This window comes from Trachurus trachurus, assembly GCF_905171665.1.
Source record: "Trachurus trachurus genome assembly, chromosome: 7".
Classification (NCBI taxonomy): domain Eukaryota; kingdom Metazoa; phylum Chordata; class Actinopteri; order Carangiformes; family Carangidae; genus Trachurus; species Trachurus trachurus.
Genome location: NC_139901.1, coordinates 24,149,646 through 24,171,689, shown reverse-complemented (window position 1 = coordinate 24,171,689; position 22,044 = coordinate 24,149,646). Strand labels below are relative to the sequence as shown.

Below are 22,044 nucleotides of genomic sequence, written 5' to 3'. Positions count from 1 at the left end.
AACCAAGGTCATGTATGGCACGTCTTTACTCCACAAAGCAAATGGATGAGTGGAAGAAAGCAAATAAAGTCTATGAAAGCGAATGAAATTCACGACTGTTGACATGCAGACATATTTTCACTGAGACAACAGAGACTAGAGACGCTCATTTGTCTTTTGCCCTTCAAATGTATTGACACTTAATGGGGCTAAAATATAGGATCCATTATCTAAATCTATTTCATTGATTTATTACGCTATGGAAATTCATCACCATCAAATATTTCACATCGAGCCTGCTGAGGAACCTAATGAAATGTGTGTATGGTGTCAGTGTGCTTGGGGTTATGTCAGTGTTATGCAGGTTTGTGTGTTTGAAACAAAAAAAAAAGAGCGGGAGATCATGTGTTACAAGGAGATGGAGAGAGTTATGAGTGTGCTCTGTGTCTGTGCTATATCTCCCAGTTTTACTCCCAGAGTAAAAGGTATACCATATCTGTTCCTCAAACACAGTTTATGAACCTTTTAACAAGTTAAAAGGCAACTGGGCGACTTTAAGTTCATCACCCAGGTCTACTTTTTGTTATTTTCCCTCTTCTAAAAAAACAATCATTTATTTCATTTCAGTTCAGTTCAACGTTCAGATTTTTCCAATATTTTCTGAGGTGTTGCTTGGGAACAGTATTTGGTTCAATGGGTATGTCTGATGTGCAGTCATTGGTCCTCTTGTCCAAGGTTTGGTTCATAAGTCAATAATTTCACTGCTGACACTGGCAGAGTCGTCATGTCGGCTGACCTCCAGGTAACTCCGCGACCCAACAGGCTTCCCAGCCCTTCCCCGCACCCGCTCTGAGTCCGGTGTGATGAACGGCCGCGTGTCGTCCACTCCGTCCTCCCCCCCCAGGTTCCCCGTTGAGGTTCTGGAGGGACGAAGCGACACGGGGCAGGAAACTGACGACGGGACACTTCCCATCCCGTTCCCGGCCCACCTGTGACCCTGATGTGAAGGTGTGGGGGGAGCAGTGACCTGCCTGCTGGGCACACTGCTGAGTACGCTGCCCCCCAGTGGCATGGATGACTCCGTCGGGGCCTCGCTGCTCTCAGAAAGCATCTGGGGATCACTGTTCCTCCGGAGCCAGGGCCCCTGACTGACCCCCGAGCCTGGGGAGGGGGACTGCGAGATTTGGTTCAAAGGATGAAACAGGCTGCCTCCTTCAATCAGGTGTTCCCTGTGCAGGGCCTCGTCGATGCTGCGGGTGAGGTCGATCGGAGAGGGGGGCCGCAGATCAAACTCGTACAGAGATAAGGAGGTGTCCCTTTCCTGATCCAGGCTGCCGCTCACTGAGCGCTGAGGTGGGCGGCCCAGCGCCTGCAGTCTCAGCAGGGAGCCCGTGGAGCCGTGAAATACGCCTCGTTCTGCAGAGTGGCCCCTGTGGTTGCGTCCCCTGTTGCTGTCTTTGACGCTACGTGGCGGCGCAGTGGACTGCTCGTGGTTTTGGTTCCTGATCAGACTTTTACTGATGTCAGCTCCAGGACGTTCCTGACCGGCCCAGTTGTTAGGCACCTCACCCGGTCCTCCCCCTCCTCCCACCCCATTACTGTCAGACTTTCTGCAAGGTTTCCCTCTCAGGCTCTGCACTATCTTGGACCAGCAGGTATGTCTTTGACTGGACCCTACAGATTGGCCCGGCGACGGCAGGTCTCCTGCTCCTCTGCGATCTGATCCACCCTCTTCAGTTCCCCGGCAACCTTGAGGCCTCCAGAAAACCCATGACCCCATGAGCAGGAGGGAGAACCCCCAGGCAAGCTCCAGGAGCCTGGCCCAGAAGTGAACCAGCCACCACCCCCAGTTGAAGTGCGTCCAGTCCCCCAGCAGTCCATAAAGCCATAAGGTGGCGTGAACATGCAGCCCACAGCACAGTGCTCCCATAACTGCACACACTGCCAGCACTCTGCCGAGGATCACGCTTATCCTCGTACTTCCTGTCCAAGCCTTCCTCCTGGCCTCTTCAGGGACTCCAGGGTGGGGAATAGGAGGGCAGCGTATATGTGGGAAGACATAGAAGAGGAAACCCAGACAGATAGCCAGACCCCAGCACAGGGACAGGACCTGCAGCGTGACTGGCACCACAGGGGACAGGGCCGGAGAGAGCATATCAGCTGCCAGCAGCAGGGTACACTGCAACACTGCCAGCACAGCCACCAGAGGAGGGCGCTCCATAGTTGTAGGTAACACACTGACCCCTGCCACCCTGAGGGCCAGCAGCGCCAGGGCAGCATGTGTCCACACCAGCAGGTGTAGGGGCAGGTTGTAGAGGGCCGTGACCGCAGGACGAGGGATCAACTTCCGCGTGCCATAGGGGTCAATTAGAAAGAGAGCCGCCCTAAGGCCTCCAGCCAGGAACAGTAGAGCATTGGCAAGTGCGAGTGCACCCCGGTGAGGACAGTTTGTGGCAGGGGACAGGGTGAGGCCAAGAGCAGCTCCAGCAAACAGGAGGAGGAAGAGACTTGCTGAGCCGTAGACATGCAGCTCCCAGGCAAAGGCCAGCGTCCGGCTCAGGTCCCCCCAGTAGAGAAGTGTGCTATTCAGGGAGGGATTGGCGCTGGGAGAGGGCGCTGGATAAAAGGTAGAGTGTGGAGCTTGGTGAGGAAGTCCCAGGAGAATGGAGTGGTTCCTCCGAATACCCGTCTGGTAGGTGGGGCTGAACCTTGGTCGTGTGACTGGCACAACACCGGTGGTGAGGAAGGAGGCGCTCCCTAGAAAAGTAGAAACAGATTTTTTTTTCTTTAGATTTTTAAACATATAGTCATAAGTCAAAATGTCTTTGAACTGAATGATATTCCTTCATTCATTCCTGTAATATAACTGAAAAGTGTAGCATTGCTACAAAAGTGCATGAAATACTATTCAGAGCCACTAGAGGGGTGTAGTTCACCATCAAAGTCCTGAACCAAAACCATCAAACCCTCAACAGCACTTTAATGAGTTCTGCACTGACACATTGTTCCAGGTCTGTAATTAATGTAAATATAAAGACAAGTTCCTAATCAAATAACCTTATTAACTTTGCATCAGTGTATTTTCTCTCACGTGTCAGCTAAGTGTGTTGCTAGCCATCACAAAACAGGACCTAGTATGCAAAACACAGACATTAACCAAACAGTATTCCTTTGAACAGGCCGAACTGTACACATTACACAACACGCACACAAAGACACACACAACCACACATGCAATACAAAAGCAAGGACCAACAGCTCCTGGGAAACAGAGGATGTTTATATATTTGAACCAAAGTCTAATTAGTTAAAATAATAATTTCGAAAAGGTATCTATTCATGTGATACAGTTGAAATGGCAATCACAACATACAAATCTCGGCATGATTTGAGTGTCATGACACAAATCATCCACATGATACTCATAACTCTATCAGATTTAGGGTTTTAGACAGTGAGTGAAACTCCTCTGCATAACTGAGAACCTACTCTACTACAGTGTCGCAATGCATCTAACTAGAAAATCTCTCTATTTGAACTTTGCAGTATTATAGAATACAAAAATCCCCCATGGGACCAGACAGCACCTTGAGAATATGGTGTGTCTGTCTCCGTCTGCCACTTACTTTCTCATGCACATACATTGTTTAGTTTGTTCAAGGCACTCCACCTTATCCTCCTGTAAAACCCAGGAAACACCCAACAGCACTATAATCATGGGGCCATTTGTCACCAAGTGCTTTGTGAACTACTCAACTGTGAAGATAACAGCCCAAGAAAACATGACACACAAGAACTGGGTGAGCACTACAACAAGCATTTTAAAGGAAGAAATATGTTAAATATAAAGACTCTATAAAGACTATAAAACATATAGGGATGTCTAGAATTATTTGTAAAGAACAGTTTCACACATACACATTTAACTTGATGGATGGTGGAACAAAGTGATCAGTGCCATAACACTTAAACCATCAGCCACTTGGAGGACTGAAGAGGTCCCTATAGAAGACAACCATAAACCTGACATGCTGACTAATGACTCACTCCAGCATGTGTTTCACTTCCTGGCTCTGTCCCTCACTCACACACACACACATACACACATGCACAGATCATAGACACACTTCTTTATTTATATAAAGGTATGTTTTACTTCCTTCCCACAAACCTTTTTTTTCTTTCTTACAGGAGCAAGATCCAGACACATTCCAGATGTGCTGATCACATTTCACAGCTGGATACACTTAAATGTACCCATACCCTTGAGTTTTTTTTCTCTGCTTACACTGCTCTATATGTCCACATGTTGCAATGAACTAAAAAAAAAAGAAAAAATCCTGTTCCATCTCAAAGGAAATGCGTTGCTGTCTCTGCCTTCAGTGACCTGTCATGGACTCTCCTTGAAGACTTGCTCATGGGGCAGGAGTGCCCGGCTGTTTAAAAGTCATTAAGATGTTGTTCTCATGGTATCTAAGAGACTGGCCCATGCGTCCCATGTGTCATGCTTTTCCTTTTCCATCTACTTTTCCTCAGCTCCCCTCCCTTCATCCCTTTCTCTGTGCATCTGGTTTTCATTATCTTCTCCACTCCCTGCATTTCTACGCCTGTACCTTTCTTCTACCACACTTTCACCCACCCTGTCTACTTTCTCTCATCTGTATTCCCAACAGTCTCTTTCTCAGACCCGACTTTTCCCCTCTTGTCTATCTCTCCGCTTGGCTGCGAATCTAGCAGCCCACCCCCCTCTTCACCCCCCTCCCTCCTCTACCTCCAGCTCATACTTTCTTCCCTTGCTGTGTCTACCCCACACAACTACCACCCCACTTTCCATGGAAAAGTGTATCTACTTTTTCCCCTCCTTTGAAGCCTTTTCCAGATTCTTCCAGTAAGAAAGTCCCAGCTGCGTAAATCATTCCATCACAAATTATCAAAACTATTAAACGATTGAACTAGAGATACGACACCCTCGTCTCTTACCTGGCCTTGTTGACTGTACAGTTGTGCTGGTTGTATTTCTCTCTAACTGTGCTGTTTTATTGGGTTCATTTGATGCTTTTTGGGATGTTCTCACGGTCTCCTGTGTAGTAGTAAGCACACTAGTAGTAGATGCAGTTGTCGCTTGGGGTGTTGTGGTGTTTGACTGCGGAGTCTTCTGGCTTTCTCCAGTAACTGGAAGCCCTGAAGCCCGTGACTGTTTAACTGTAGTGGTAGTGCTTGTGGTCGCCACAGCTGCGTCCTGCTTTGGAGAAACTCTGTCGGTGGGAGGTGTTTTTTCTGTCAGTTCACCTAAAATGTGGTAGGAAAGACAAAATTGTTATGTGGTGTAAAGATTTTCTCACTGCGATGAAGCACAATTTAGATATACTATATCTGATTTCTCACCTGTTATTACTTCTGTCCGAGGTGTTGCTTGTGTTACTGCAGGGGCCGGTGTGGCCTTTGCCTCAGTGTGCGCTGTTGTAGAGATGTTACTGGCTGTTGTAAGCAACAACAAGGGAGGCTTCACAGTCTGACTGTCCGCTGGGGGTGTCTTTACGTCAGAAATATCAGACACTGCCGTCTGCGCCTGTGGCCGATACTGTGCCATTTCATCACCAGACGTTGGCAGAGGAAGGGGTAATTCCTCCTTCAGAAGCATCACTGTTGGAGTATTACCTGATCCCAACCCCTGTGAATCACCGTCCTCTGACTCTTTGACCAAACCCTCCTCTGCTTTACCTCCTGTCACGGGCTTTGAACCTGCAGGCTCAGCCACAGCAGTGGAGGACAAAGTGGGCAGAGGTGGAGTCAAGCCTTTTGTAGTAGCATCTGCCTTTGCCAAAGCCCTGCTCATGGCTAAACTAGCCATGTCAGTCCTGGGCCTGGAGGCAGTTGGTTGGGTTAAAACTGGCCCGCTGCTGAGGTTCTGCGTAGAGAGGGCAGATATAAAAGAGGGAGCAGACTGAGTAGTAGGACGGCTCATTCTTTGTCCCTGCTGCATTGCCTTTGTGTTTGTCAACCTATCCCGAATTGTTGCTCTGATAGGAACATCGCTTCGCCCTCTGGGAGGTAAGGAGGGCCAGAATCGAGCAGTTTGCTTGGTTGGAGGAGGGGAAGAATTAATAGGCCGATCCAGAGGAGTGAAGGAGGAGGAGGAGCCGATGACGATCTGGGCATCTGAAGAGTAGAGGATGGAGAGGAAGAAGCCCAGGAAAAGGAGGGGCATGGGAGCCATGGTTTGCCTCTGAGTGGTGAGCAGTGACTGAACCCTCTGTCTGTCTCTGTGGCTGTCACACCATCCTTCCCACTGTGCTTCTGGAGGCAGAGGAAAAACAGGCACAGTGTAAACTCCATGCAATAAAACAAAGTAAACAAGCACAAACCACCATGTAAAGGTCATAGAGACGTTACATCATGCACACAAAGGCAGTTAAACATCTATTAATCCTGAATCAGCTCAATTAAAAAACTTGAATCCTTGGTAAAAAATGTCTGTCTGTGTAGTTGCAATGGTCCATAGCTTGTTAAGATTTAATACATGAAATTGTGCCATTCTATAAGAATTTGTGATTGTAGGAGCCTTGCTATGCTGATTCATGTCATTTGAATTCCCACAGGCTCTTAGCAGCATGACACCAGGCAGCACATACACATGGCAAGGTATACTATTTCAGAATACACGGCACATTTGCCTACACACAAGGACAGAAAACAAAGGCAGGAGTTCAAGCTTGGGCGTTATATAAGTCAATGCACTGCCCAAAGTGAACGAGGGCAAAAACCAAAAGAAGTCACAGATTGTTTCACTCACTGGCAGATGGACACATTAACTTTTTGCCACACTATCTCTGCCATAAAATGTTCCTGGCGGAGTATCAATTCCTTCCTCCTCCAAAGTCTACTCTGCTCCCTTTTAAGAAAGTTCTGTTTGAGTCATGGATGCCAGGAACTGACAGCTGTACCACCGAGTGTGGTGAAGCTTAGAGAGCCCAGTGACACGTAGAAACCCTCAGGCTCCCGAGGATTACACAATCCTACGAGTCATCTCGTTAAGCAGCTGTGAGTTGCATCCTGTTATCGTGGACCCCACGTCTAAAAAACACCTCTTTTCTTTTACTATTTCAGCCTGTGACTTACGTAAACCTCCCTTATTCGCACTGCTCTCTACCTATGACTCACAGTGGGAGATAACCTTAGGGAGCAGAATCAGGATCACACTGAAACTTCAGCCTGAAACATCAGGAAGCAAAACTGAAAGAAAAAAAAGACAATCAGCGCCTATGGGGGAATTCATTCTGCTCCCTATGACTCACTCAGGGCTCATTCACAGCCGTGATGTCTCGTTCACCAGAGAAATTACTGCAGCTGCTGAACACTATGGTTGGTATATATGCATGTTGTGCTCACGAAGACGTGCAAGATGTGTGAGTGCATGGAAAAAGTGTGTGTATGCATGTGTGTGCACAAGGAGTCAGTCACTAAGCAGGAAGTCACACAGCACAGAGGTATGTGAGGAAATTTAGACTAGTGCATAGCAAATACCGTGCCCTGCTGTGTATTTACCTGTGATTTTATTTCAATGATTACTAAGGTGGTAGTGGAGCAGCTGTGGAGAAGAGCTGTCCATGAATACAGTAAAATAAGGAGTGGTATCTGTCAATCTCCGCCCACTCACAGTAGCCTCTCAATGTTTATTTTCTTTCCTGTCTCAGCCACCTCTTCTGTTCACGGTCTAGTCGGCTGTTAGCCAATCCAATCTGTGATTAATCCCTGTTTTCCCCTCTGTCTTTCGTTATTTCTTTCCCCATGTCCCTATTTCACTGAGGTTATTTCAACACACTTGTACAGCATGGTCCTGGATGAAGGAGACAGAGAAGAAAGAGAGATAAGAAGAAATTGAGGAGGTGGATGCAAGAATTTGGAGAAAGGAAAGAGGCTCAAGGAGATGATGGGATGGGGAGGAGGGGATATAGATAGAGATGGAAGGGTGAAGAAGGTGGAGGAGGAACATTGATGGTAATGAAGCTGACAGTGGAGGGTATATGGGCGAGGGGAGGGGAGGGGATATGTGACAAAATTAGGACGGAGAGAAGTGGTGAGGGTTGGAAATTTAGAGGATGTCAAGAGAACAGAGGAGGCTAGTGGACAGAAACTGAAGAAGCTGAACATTTAACAAAAAGAAGAAGAGTCACGAGGAAACTAATGGTTCCGGATTAGGAATTTTTGTTATGGTCCAAACGGAGATATGGCCGACTGTTCAGGAGGGCACACGGAGACACAGAGCCTGACTCACCTTTGCACTGACGGTAACTGTCAGGTGTGTAGCCTCTGGCAGCTGGAGATAAACAATCTGACTATTGCGAGAGGGCTTTTAATAAATACACCACTATCCTGACCCAAAGTAATCCAGCGTGTGTCAGACTATGTGTATGTGTGTACGTGTATGAAGGTAGGCAGCAGTGATTAATGAGTCTCAACAGGCATTTGGCCAAATAAGCTCTTGAGAGAGGAGAGAACAGTCTGCTGCTGTATTTGAAACGCTGTCAGCATTAATCTCATCTTCTCCCCACATGGGCCATAGGCAAAAACACACACGCACGCACACACACACACGAGTTGTCTCTCAAAAATATTTCTTGACTGGATTTAGACAATTTAACTACAAGTTTCCACCGAAGCATTACAAATGTAGTAAATTGAGGCCGATTGGCAGCTCCTCTAAGCGGTTCCAGTTAAAGACTGGGAACAAGCTTGTTGGATTTCATTTCTAACCAAATACTACAAAGATCGGATCAGTGTAATCAGCTGGTTTGGTGTTTGGCCTCAATAAGGATCTGCATTCTCTCAGCCAACCATAACACTTCCTTGACTGCTCTGTCTGCAAAATACAGACATGCACGCTCACAAATTAGACAGCAAGTCCCTTTATGACTGTCCAGGGGAAGAAGGCAGATGGATGTATTTTTATCACATTTTGACCCTTGGGGCAAAGGGACGCATCCCTCTGTATTTCATTAGCAGTGGGGTGTGTAGATGTCGTCACTCTCTCTCGCACAATACGTTCTTTATCCAGAGCAGGAAATGCCCGTGGATAATATCCAATAGCACAGCAGCAAGCGGCAATCTGAAGATTACTATAAACTCCTTGCCCACAGTATAGACCTACTGGTTATACAATCACATTACTCAGTACAACAGCAGCTGTTACTAATCGGTGCACTACTGATGTCATGTCTGCACTACTTCATTTACATGACTAGCTAATGTCACTTCACATGAGTAGCCTGGCAGATAGGGTGGGGTGTGCAGGCGAGTTTTTGAAGAATTTTTGTCTCGCACTTGCTCTGCCAGATACAATCTGGCAGTACAAGGTTTCCATTAATTTGGGAGAATATTTCCAGCGGGAGACATAAGTCTATTTGTGGACAGAGGGATCTCTGTCTTTCAACAAAGCCTGGTCTACACTTGTCTCCGTTGGTATTGGGTATCGAGCCTCAGGGCTGTTGGGCAATAACCAAAATGTGTCCTACGATCTGGGTATTGAAAACTGTGAAGTGGTAAAAGACAGCACTGGCTGCCTATTATAATTGTTTTATTGGGTAAGTTCTGATTTCAAACTACATTTTTTTCTGACAAGGCCTTGGGCAACTGCTTTTGTGAAATGAAACAAAGGATTCTGTTGAAAAAAAACAGTTCACATTCTCACTGAGGTTGTTTCTCAGACTGATGGAAATGGTCTATGGTCAAAAAAGTACTAGAAGATGGAGTAGAAGTTCGACAGTGCCGGTTGATCCAGGTGGGTTTAATTCTATTTGAAGATATAGAAAATGCATTATAAACATTTAATGTGCTGAGTATGTATGCAAACCCATGAGTCATTTAAGGAAGATCCATCCACTAGTTTTGGAGTTTTATCACTCAAAGCCACAAACGGTGACCTCCTGGCAGCATTGGAGTAAAAATCAAGAAATCACCAGTATCTAAAGGATGTATCCTCAGGAAACCATGAATGTCTGTTGCTGTTGTGTTTCAATCTGGACCAAAGTCTGGTCTAAAAGCTGCTGGCCTGGCTAACAATTCACACCCAGCCCTGTACGTGTGAATGTTTAGACACATGCTGATGCTGTGTGTCTGTGCGTGAGATTACAAGGTCGTGGCTTTGACTGACTGCCCAACACCTGAGTTGACTTATAGTATACAGTGTCAATGTGGCTTGCTAATGAACAGGATTTAACAAAGTCATGTCCACAGACATCAGCTTCAGCTGAGAAGGAGAGCCTGGTTAATAAGCTGTGTACAAACTGCTTAATGAATGAGACTGGGGAAAATACTGAGAGGCAACAACTACAAGGCAACGGCCCCCCAAGAAAAAAAAAAGAAAAGAATCAGGTTACAGGGTGAGAGAGGTACAGTAACAGGGTCTCTGCAGGATGAACATACATAAGAAGAACAGACAGACCAATCACAGAAATGGACAGAGAAGGAAAGAGAGGTGGTGGTGGTCCTCTGTGAAGCAACAGAGCCTCAGACCAGAGAGCCGTTATGTATTACTGCTTGCACATCAGCTCGCCATACAGATGTATAACTTGTTTGTATTGCACTCCGGAGGGGGGGTGAGGTCGTGGTGGGGGGGTGAGACTGTGCAGCAGTGTATGTTTGTGAATTTGTGAGTACGTGAGACAGAGAGAGAAACAGAGAGGGGGGAGAAATAGGCGTTGGGAGTATGTGTGGTTATGTTGGTATGCGAATGGTGGGGGAGGTCGCTGGTTTGACCGTTAAAAATTCCACACCTTGAAATAACATATGGATAGCAAACAGCTCCCACGATGTTTTTTCTTGCTCATTTTGATTATAGTTACCACATTAAAAAATATTTTTTTATTAAACATCTATTCATCTTGAATTTAGTTGATATATATACAATATTAAGAGATACACAAGCTCTTCACATGCATTCCAGAAAGTTTCCACCCAAATTTTAGACCTCTACGCTTGAATAAAGCTGTTCATTTAGCTCCAGAGACAAACCAAAGATGCCTCTCCTATGGCACTCCACTGCCTGGGGGGCTATCAAAACTCCAAACGGAGCCGACCACACAGAGAGGTCAAGCTATATGGAGAGAGGAGGCTCCAGAACCAATCATGGATGCTTTTGATCCCCAATTGAAACGGATGTCCAGCTTAAAAGTGCTGAGCCCCACAACATCTTTTGACTGATGGTCCGCCTTCATGCGAGCCACAGATCAAAGGCTGAAGGTCAACCTTAAAGGGTGAGGCATTTTAACTGTCACTTCACCACACATACACACACACAAACACACACACAGACACACACCTCCACAAACACAGACCTCTGCACAAAAACACATGCTACGCAAACTGACATATGAAAGTTGACTATACGTAAAGACAGTTTCCCGCTGTCAACAAAGATTTTGTGAATAATTGTTACGAGCTGAGTGAGCTCAGATCTTCACATTGGCCGTCATACATTCCCAGTAACATACCCAGAGAGATAGTCGGTCTGGTTACTGATTTAGACAGCTGCTGAACCACGTCAAGCCACAGAACACTTTCAGGAAAACTGATTACAGGCATCACAAGTCATAAACTGTGTGCCTGCAACACGGAGTTAACCACAGCCAAGACTCTCACTTTATTACAGCTGGATGCAATAAAACCACTGCTGCGTTAAGTGGTGTGTAGTGTAGCAATCATTGACTTTTCAGACAAATTGTATGGCTCTAAAAACAACACATTATCTTGCATGCATGTCTTTGGTGCACATGTACAACTGTAGTGTAATGATTGAATTTTCTGGACTGCTCGAAAAAGCCACAATAAAAAGAGCTTAGGAACAGATGTGTCTGGTGATTAGTGGGTCTGCGCTGGCTTGATATACTGATGTCTTAAGTTATGTTTTATTTTCCACTTTTCTGACAGTTCGGGACTGTCTGTTCTGGGATGTGTGACATGTCAGCTGTTAACTGGGATGTATTGTTTAACTGTGCTGCCTGTTTAAAAGCATCTGGCTTAAAATAAAAGTGAATGATAGCTTCTTTTTTTTCAAGGTAAGCCATTAAAGTAAGCCATTTATAGGCCACTAAGTTTTAAAGCATGCAGTTGTGGATCATCCTCTGTCCTATAACACCCATTTACTCTTTCAAAACCCCACTTGTCCAAAAAAATAATATCCAAGCAGCCAGTAAATCTTTCTGAGCTGCTTTAGAAGCGAATAGAGTCCTTTTCTCTTGTCAGTGGATCAGGGTGTGTTATTTTTCTTTTGAATTCAAGGCATCTGGCAGGGCTGCGTCTCTACATTACATCCAGTAGCACTTTGGAACAGCTCAGCCTGCCACATTGGCTCGGTTTCCCCCTCTTTTGCTTTCTCCCTCTGCAGGATGAGTTCAAATCCTGATGAGGAACAGGTGGAGCTAGATCCTCCAAAGGAGTGATGGGCAAAACTTTAATATTTCTTTTCAATCCAATACCAAGTAATACAGGGCCACAATCATAGATATAAATACCAATACCTTTTAAAATGAAAAGCACCTTGTGTATTTTCATGCAGGAGCAAGCAGGGTCTGATTTATGAGAGATACTGTATGTGCATTATCAATCGACTAAATCTTAATACAATTAATGACCACTAAATGATAAGCCTAAGGTTTGCAGTCATTTTAAGGAAGGTAGAATTTATACCTGTCATCTGTAAGGCCTGGTTTGAAGTATATGGCTGGTGAAGCAGGAAAAAAGAGGCTTCATTCATAAATAGGCTACATACAGCAATTTTAAAAACAAGGTGCTACATGAATGAACACTGTGTTGTTTGATGCAGCAATCACTACATTCATCCTTTTTAAGTTGATATTTTTGCCTTTTGCTAAGGTGATAGTCACTGAGAAAAAAAAGACAGGGAAGCTGAGAAAGGGTGGGGATGGCTTAGACTGAACTGACATGGATTGCCTCTATCAGCTGAACCACAGATGCCTTTATTGTTGCATTTATGTGCACTTGCTCATGTTTAAGTGACAACAATGGTTAAGAGTGGGTGCAGCTCAGTGTGAGCTCACCTTGAAAGAAGAAAAGTAAATCTAAAGTATCAATATTTTGGGATCGATACGCCCACCCGTTGTGGCACAGGCCTTCTCCTTTGGTAGAGGTTTGGAAACCCTCGTAAATACACTGAACTTACACAACACGTTGCACGCACCTGTAAGCAGTGTGTGGCCAAATGGAGAAATAGTAGCTACTCGACTTGTTGCTGTGTCACTATAAAATGCCCACATTAACTCCCACTTTATGGACAGACAAACATTTTACATTTCCAGTGATAGGCCTATTTCCTGTTGAAATTAATCAAATAGGCCTACGCAGTGTAGAATCATGGTTGATGGAGCCAGCCATTAATTGCATTTTTACCGACATGATTTTGAACTATTCAAAATCGACTTCACAAATTCATTAAATGTAGCCTATGAACTAAAATAAAGAGCCACCTAATGCGTAAAATGCGACATAGGTATTTTCCACAGGTGAGTCCTTCCTTCTTTGTTACATCCCCTGAATTGGCGGTTGAGATCAGATCAGTGAGGTATCAGTGCGCAGCTAGCAACTGTTACTAAGCAGCTACTGTAGCGAGTAAGAGAAGCAGCCTCAGTAACGTAAAGAAAGAAAGAAAAGATAAAAGGCTTAGAATAATATTGTCCATTTAAATTTCACTGCCGTGTCGGTGGTAGATTTGCGATTCAAATTGTTCTGTCATTCGTTTGAATGTTTATTTAATCTTCTTTATTTATTTATTCTTCAATTCTTTAACGTTGAAGTTATCGGCTGGCCAGTCACGAAATGCAGTAACGACGTTACTATGTTCGTTATCACCATGACATGACACGAACCAACTGACAAAATTCGCCCAATCTGTCGCTTTCTCCTGCCTGCCTTCTTCATACCAACTGGGACCTTTATTACTCCCCCTTACAACGTAGTAGTAGGCTACACAAAGTGCGTGAAACAAAGCACAGGTAAGATGACAAAGGAGGAAGAAGGGGGGGAAAAGCACGGAACCAGCCACTGGCACCGTGGCACAGGTAGCCTGCAAGCGGCGTCACGCATGGGTTACTACTGCGCAAAGTATCGCCGCATAGCAGCCACCGCTCCACAACTGTGAGCTGAAGTCCATCTGTTACGGACCAACAACGTACCTGCGGCAGGTCTGTGCTGCTCCTCTCCGATGGCGTCCTCTGCGGCAGGGATATGATGGCTAGGGCATAGCCGAGTTCTCCGAAAGGGAAGAGCGGCGGACAAGTTTTCCTTTGGTCGTGTGAGAAAGCCTTTTTGGCGGCGGAGATCCAATCGGTCCTCTTATCCTAGCAGAAACACACAGAGAGAGATGGTACCGCTGCAAGCCGTTTCCAGTCAGGAGCTGGTTAAGGAGACGTACGCCCCCTCCGCTCCGACCGCTCCATCTCTCCTCTCATCGCTCGCTCCCTCCCTCTCATTTTTTTCTCACAAGCGGATAAACACGATTGCCGACCTACCAACCTACCGCTTGGCACTTCTGTTGCGCAACAGCAGTCCGCCACGCAGTCTCAGCCCCTCAGTTCATCCGTGCACCGTGTAGCCTATCTCTTCATCTACTTTTCACACACGCACACACACACACTTGTTTAGACAGTGCCCAGTGGAAATATGACGACATTGGCATTGACATCATCACACAGCGTGCTGTGCCTCTATCCATGTTCTGGGGTTTTCAGCTAAAAGAAGAAAAAAAATCTAAAAAGCTGTCATGCTCTGAAATAAATGGTTTGTTTAAGTAGCAGGGCGGTGTGTAGCTATTGTAAGGACTGTGTTGTGCAGACCGCTGAGGAGGCACCTGACATTTCTGTCCCGAGTGGTGCAGCAGTGACAGGACAATATGCTGGGAGCAGTGCATGAAACTCTAGCCTCCCGTCCCTATCCTCTCCCACCCTCCAAACAGGGCTTGTTAGAGGGGAGCAAGACAACCGGGCCAACACGATACTGTTCCTTCATGCTGCACCTTGGCTCAGTGCCTCTTCTTCACCCCCCACCTGATTGTCTGTGTCTTGCACAAACACAATATTCCAGTTTGAACATGCTGTTGAGACTGTAGCTCAACAGCAAGTCACTATATGTAAATTTGCAATGAAAAAAACGAAAAAACACTCTGGTTACTAGATAGCCTAATCCTCTCATCCTGTGTCATTTTTCTCTCCCCGTGCATTTGTCACTTTCATTAGATCGTCTGCACTGTACATCTGAGTCCTAAAATAACCTGTGCAGCTCAGAGGATTGTCCTAATGCCATTATATTACTACTGAGCAAGCAGCAGAGACGCTGAGAGGTTTGGACAGGAGGAGCGGGGACACTCCAAGATGATAATCACATTATTTCTCATGGATTATGACTAATATTCTATAGGGAGGGGATAGGTGACCCAATTCCACACAGACAATATTTATGTTGTTTGACCAAGAGATGTTATGTAATGTATAGTAGCATCCATAGGCATTTTGTGTGTGTGTGTGTGTGTGTGTGTGTGTGTGTGTGTGTGTGTGTGTGTGTGTGTGTGTGTGTGTGTGTGTGTGTGTGTGTGTGAATGTGCGTGTGTGTGGGTCTTAATCCACCTCCCATCTGCTACTCACATCCTGAGTGCAGTGTTTATAGCACCAATTGATTGTTATAATTCTCCTGTAACAGCATTACCTTAATCTAGTCTATTGGTGTACTATCTGATTTATCCAACACCTAAAAATGAAATGAAAAAAAGGTGTTCCTAGCTGTCTTCTGAATGTAAACACATAAAAGTGGTACAAACTCACGCTAAGTGAGATATTTGAACTTTAGTGCCCCGTGTTGTTTCACTGATACAATAAGACCTTTCTTTTAAAATGAATGCCCTGATTATCAATCAATAAATCAACCAATCAAAAGTTAAAAGTTTTCCAAATCCATAAATCGTCTGTCTGACAGTCAGTGTTCTGGCCCACTGCTTCCCTGTCTTGAGCTAGTTTGACCAAATCTCAAAAACATGGTCTCACTTTTGTTCATTTTCACTTCAATAATCCTACATTTCCTTATAACAAAGAATAAAATAGCCCTACTGTACGTTTCATGGCCCACAAATGGTGGAAGTACTCAGATCCTGAGAAAAAGTACTTCAACCATACTATGGAATATATTCCAGTATAAGTAAAAGTCCTTTCAAAATCTAACTAATCTAAAGTAATACAGAACAACATCATCAGCTGCATGTGCTTAGAGCATCTTAATGTGAAGTTGTGGTTGTGAAGTACAATGTCTCTGTGACCAAGTAATTATCTTGTGAGACAGTATAAACACATCTTCCTCTCTGAAATGCAGTGCAGTGTAAGTAGGAGGAAATACTTGAGTAAAATATAAGTAGCACCTCAAATCAGGTTTGAGTAAATGTACTTAGTTACTTTCCAACACTGTGCCTTCCTTAGAGCAAAGTCAGCCAACCCTGTAACATATATTGCCTTTGACTGACAGCTCTTGATTCATATGGAAAAATTTTAGAGGGCTTTAAATATAGTGGGAGGGAGGGGGGTGTCTTATTTAAAGCTTCCTATATGAACAAATTCTTTAAAAGGAGTTAGCTGCACCGACACCGACATACACTAAAACCACACATGGAACTTGTGCTATCCCAAACCCACATATACGGTGTGTATAATGTTTCTATACCATCTTTGTCCATGGAATGTGGTGAATACATTCCACTTAGTCATTTCAATTGATCCTGGTAGGGGCTCTGAAATTTAACACCAGAGCAGACGGAACTGTTTCTTCCAGCCAATCTATAAGGCATTGAACCTTAATCGCAGACAGCCAAGCGGAGCGTCTATCAGATGGTAGAAAAATAATTCATTTTCTCCCATAGTAAATAAGCCTCTTTCATTAAGAACAGCCTTATATGCTAACGTCCATCTGCACACATAGAAGTCAGAAAAGCTTAAGATCTAAAATACTTCTGCCAGCACTGTGCTCGTACTCTAACACTCCTTGGTTTTCCCTTCACCCTATGGTTGTCTAGACACCAAAAGAATAATCTCCCCAACTCTGGGCCCCAAAGACAGACTTCCATGTGGGGACTGCCTCCCCCGTCTCTTAGGCTCCCCCACGGCTGTCTCCAGTCTCATTCGGTTTCACCACATCTAAGGTGAATCAACACAACTCTCTTTAAATTTTATCCATCTTAGGTATTGTATCAGATACGGTTATATAATACATCTGTTACTATTCAGGATGGGAATAATAACATTCATCATTTTTAGTAGCAGACAGTGTGTGGATATGCATGGAGACATTTCTTTGTGCTCACAGCAGAGAGAAATCATCCCAATAACTATAACCAAATGATTATACTTTTTTTTTTTTTTTTACCTGATATATAATAAGGTTACAGATTTGATATAAAAGGACAATGTGAAAAATATAGAGTGAACTGTCAGAGATGATATATTATCAGTATACACAATTTTACCCATATGATGGTAGAATTCTTTTGCAGGACTATTGTATTAGAGTGTACCAGATTAATTTTTAACTAGAAGTCTCACTTCATGTGAAGCATCTTTGAGTGCTTTAGAAAAGCGCTATACAAATCTTATGTATTATTATTATTTTCATTATTCTAATAAACCGATAACTGAGGGCACTGGATTTTTACATGAATGTATCGGTGTGATTTAGTAGCTTGATTAGACATATTCAACTGCATCAGCCAAAAACAAACTCTCTTATGTGGTTATTTCATACAACCACACCACACATCACACAAACACAAACACACACACTGTGGTCCCCACATTTCTCAGACTCAACTTCCCCCAAACCACCTCTCGCATGATGTCAACCGAAGGCAAACAAATACGATCTCACTGCTGCACATCTGGAAATAGACAGAGGACTTGCCCTTTTGCTGGCACTCCAGTAGTGGCGCCCCCTGGTGCCAGTTGGGGAATGTCTTTGCAAGAGAAGGTGCATAAAGAGATGTCCTCTCTCGACTGAGCAATCCCCAAGGGCGTAACACAAGCTGTGTCCCACCTCTTACATAATGCACAGCCCACTGTGGTGTTGTCTTGGTCTTTGCGTGTTAACATACATGCACATGTGTTTTTATTTATTTAAATCATGTCCCCACCTCAAGCAAACTTTCACCTATCTCACTCTCCCTTAAAAACCCTTTTCATGTTCTTGCAACTGTGATTTTTACTACTTTTTTTCCTAATATTTTTTTTCTTTTGATCATGACTCTGCCTTAAAGCTGTGCCCCAGCTTCCGTCCGGCTCAACCGGAGTGGAGATGAAAGCTGAGTCATACACTCATTAACTCACATGGCTGCACACCCTTCCACAAATAATACACTCGTATAGGACATGCACATGCAGTCACACAGATGCAGCTACATGCATGATGCACCTGCTCACTTCAGCCTACATGTCAGGGCAACAACAAGCCTTGATTACCCTGTATAGTGTTGCGTCATTTAAGAATAATTTGCTTCCCATAAACTTAAGTATTCCTCAGTCTCTCTTGTGAGGAGACATTAATGGGTCAAATGCTCCAAAAGACATGTTAACGTTGTCACCAGAGACAGTCGCACTGGCCCCGAGCAGTGTGACAGCAGATAACTGCAATCCATGCTATAAAAAGAGCAGCTGACACAGCCAACTAATGCCTATAGATAAACATACAGACACCAAGGCATTTCACAGCCACCCAGAATTTTATGATCCAGTGAACAGACATACTATTTTAATGCAGAGTAGTCACACAAGAAAAACCATTTTGGTGTTCTCTGACCTTTTCTCATGCATGCTAATGCAATGGCATACATGTCGTAACAGGAACCCAGGGGCCTAACAAAAAAATATGCTCACCAAGGGAAACATTGCAATTTGTTCTCTAAATTAAAAAAGAAAACAGGATTAACCAAATGGTCCACTGTGTGATATTATGTTGCGTGAGTAATATCATCTAATTCATAGTGCCACCTAGGGGCCACTTCCAGCCACTGTTATAAAAGAAAAAATAATAATTTGATGGTTTTGCCGGGAAACTTATTGATAATTATGCAAATATTTACAAGCATATTCTAAAGAGAATAAAGGATTTTGTTTTTATTGTGATAAAAACAACTGTGTATAATAGTGAGTTCATGGGAAAGAAGATGATGAGATGTTACAGTAGAATATAAAAGAAATACATGTAAACAGAGCACCTGAGATTTCAGTGGGTTTTTAAAGGAAGCTAGGTGAAGTGTGTTATTGTTATCTGGTGTGAATCTTGATGAGATGAGCTTTTTTTTTTTTTTTTTTACCTCATACCACCTTCTCACTCTTGACAAAAGTCTTTGCTTTCTTGCAGCATGCTGACTTCTTCTGAGCTTTGGCGTGCTTCACAGTTTCTTTATCTTCCACTTTAATTTTTGTTTTCTTGCATGCTATCCTTTCTTCTTCATCTCCACCTTCTTGCTCTTTCTTTGGCTGCATCAGACTTGGCGTGTCCTTAAGCCTTTGGAATTTCTTGAGGTCAGCACAGAACAACACCTAAAACAGGACAAGACACTGTGATTATAGCAGATAAACAGAGAAGACATGACAGAAACTCATGGGCAGTTACTGAATGTTAAAATAACACTGACCGACTGGGCCCAACCAGCATAAGGACCCCACAGTTTTCTGAAGAAATCACCTGTGTAGAAATATGGAATTAGACACTGTGTAAAGAATTAATATTTACAGTCACATTAAACTACTGAGGTGGATAAATACCAACCAATTTCTCTGTGAAGTTTATCTGTGAGGCTCTTTTGTGCGGTGGCAGCTGTATATTTGTAGTCACGCTTAGCAATCTGCCACACATGTGTGTCAACGGGCACGGCCTCTGCCTTATCCAGGGACATCAGACATGCACAGTCTGCCACCTGCAGGATGACACAAAGCCATTAGTGCATGTTTCCACGAGTTCACTTAACTCCAGAAAAACATAAGAGGCAGCTGTACCTTGGTGCCCACACCAGGGAGCGTACGCAGAGCATCACGGGCCTGCAGATAAGGGACACTGCGTAGACCCTCAAGCCACTGGGGCCCATGAGTCTCCAGAATCTGCTTTGCACTCTGCTGCAAGAACCGAGCCCTGTATCCGAAACCAAGATCCCTGAGACGTGCCTCTACGCTGCTGTCTGCCAACAACAATGCAAAAAATAGATAAAAACATACAATGATAATAACAATATGTTACTTTTACACAAGTACTTTTTCTGTGGATATGAATATTTGAAAGACTAGCTCCTCACACATACTCAAGGTTACTCAAGATGTATCATTATAGCATAACACAAACAATTACTATTGTATATCATGTTATGACAAGAAAAAGACACATTTCTGACTAGTATAACATGACTGTTAAAAGTATAAGAATAAGTATGTGTCATATGTTTTTGATTTAGCTGCTGTAGCAGTGAAACAAATCAAGGCTTATTTGCTGGATTTCATCAGAACCACGGTCTTGAAAACTGTTGTAAACATTAAAGGTTTTGTTGGCAATACTATAAACAGGGGTCTAGGGCCTGTATGAAAAGAACAGCAAACCTGCAAGTGCAGCCAATGAAGGGAAGTCATGGTAAGAGGTTTGATCTAGCTGGCAGAGTTTGGCACCCAGAGCTTGACACAGTCTCTCCACCATGCCCTGGATACGAGAGATGTGGTTGTTGGAGGTGCAGATGAAAGAAAACAAACATTCAGTGGGGTCCTGACGCAGCATTCGCACACCTGAGAAACATAAAGACATATTTTAGACACATTTCCTAAAAAATATATATATTTTAAAATTTGAATCATTACAGCATTATAATAAGTGATATAAATGCACTCACTCTCTGAGAATGAGACTTACCTGTGAAGATGTCTGCAACTTTCTTGAAGTGGGGGTCCACTGCTTTCCATTCATTGTACAGTGCGCCCAACTCCACATTCAGCTGGAAGTAGTCTCTCAGCATCTCTTCTTCCTCAGTGTCCTGCACTGAAGTCACAGCCACCGCCTCCTCCTCCTCCTCCTCCTCCTCCATCTTCAAAGCCACTTTTAATCTCTTCTCAGAGTGGTGTCCCTCCTGGAGAGAGACACCAGGTCGCCTCTTCCTGTCACCTCCCATTTTCTGTCCCTCTTGGTTTTCATAAGCGTGGTACCACAAGGTGTCATCTGTTTGGGTTAGAGTCCACACTCGACCTCCCATCACCCCGGTCCAATGGCCCTCTGTGGTTTCTCTCCAGCTGTGGGTACAGAAAGATACAGCATGTCCATGCAAATAAATGAGCACTGTGCTGCTGTAGCTCTCTCGATGAATTTGATGTTTTTTAGGAATATATAAGTCTTCTCATCTTACCGAAATGATTGTCCACAGGCAAGAGTGAGATCCAGACGCAGTTCCGACTTTGTGCAAGCCAGAGATCTCCACATTTTTGCCCCCGACGACAACACTGCATGTTTGGCCATAACTGTTGATACTTCACAGGTGCCCTGTTGGTCAGAGGTTAATACAGGTGCACACTGACCTGTCACAATGTCCTTACATCATATAACGCACCGTTGCTGTGATTTCAACAAACATAGCAGCCTAAAACAAATCTACTGTCCTTCATGTAAAGTGATTTTCCTGGGAGACACACAGCTTCGTTGAACACTTTACAGCTGCCGCCGCCGGTGAGAAACTTTCACGGAGTTGTTTTAGCTACGAGTTCATGCTGGACAACAAAGACCTTACACTGTGTGGGAGAGGGTGCCAATATCTGAGGAGAGAAGTTGACAAAAAGTGTAAAAATTTAGGCCGTCGTGAATAAATCTACTATCTGATGTAATAACGAAGCAATCCGGAAACTAAATTCGTGTAAATAATTATCTAAAATGACGGAATATCAATCTGATGCAACAATACACAGATTCCGGTAGCACCCCCCTCACTGATGTCAACACAGTCGCTGATTGGCTGCCTCGGTCGTAGTAGGCGGTACCCTGAACTCAAACTCATCCATG

General features: G+C 44.2%; 2 protein-coding genes across 2 annotated transcripts; both read right to left on the bottom strand.

Annotated features, from left to right (window-relative positions):
* Window positions 1–269: 269 nt before the first annotated feature.
* LOC310988401 (uncharacterized protein) lies at window positions 270–14,282 on the bottom strand. The gene is made up of 4 exons (XM_083974981.1): window positions 14,166–14,282; window positions 5,365–6,276; window positions 4,960–5,268; window positions 270–2,736 (listed from the first exon to the last, which is right to left on the bottom strand). The coding sequence occupies exons 2-4, from the start codon at window positions 6,194–6,196 to the stop codon at window positions 722–724; spliced, it is 3,156 nt and encodes a 1,051-aa protein (XP_083831107.1). The 5' UTR covers window positions 6,197–6,276; window positions 14,166–14,282; the 3' UTR covers window positions 270–721.
* Window positions 14,283–14,292: 10 nt separating this feature from the next.
* Window positions 14,293–21,891, bottom strand: ogg1 (8-oxoguanine DNA glycosylase). Its single transcript, XM_083974992.1, has 8 exons — window positions 21,398–21,891; window positions 20,911–21,284; window positions 20,607–20,786; window positions 20,016–20,194; window positions 19,789–19,936; window positions 19,655–19,704; window positions 19,331–19,559; window positions 14,293–14,330 (listed from the first exon to the last, which is right to left on the bottom strand). Exons 1-7 carry the CDS (start codon window positions 21,505–21,507, stop codon window positions 19,332–19,334), a joined length of 1,269 nt encoding a protein of 422 aa, XP_083831118.1. The 5' UTR covers window positions 21,508–21,891; the 3' UTR covers window positions 14,293–14,330; window position 19,331.
* Window positions 21,892–22,044: the final 153 nt, after the last annotated feature.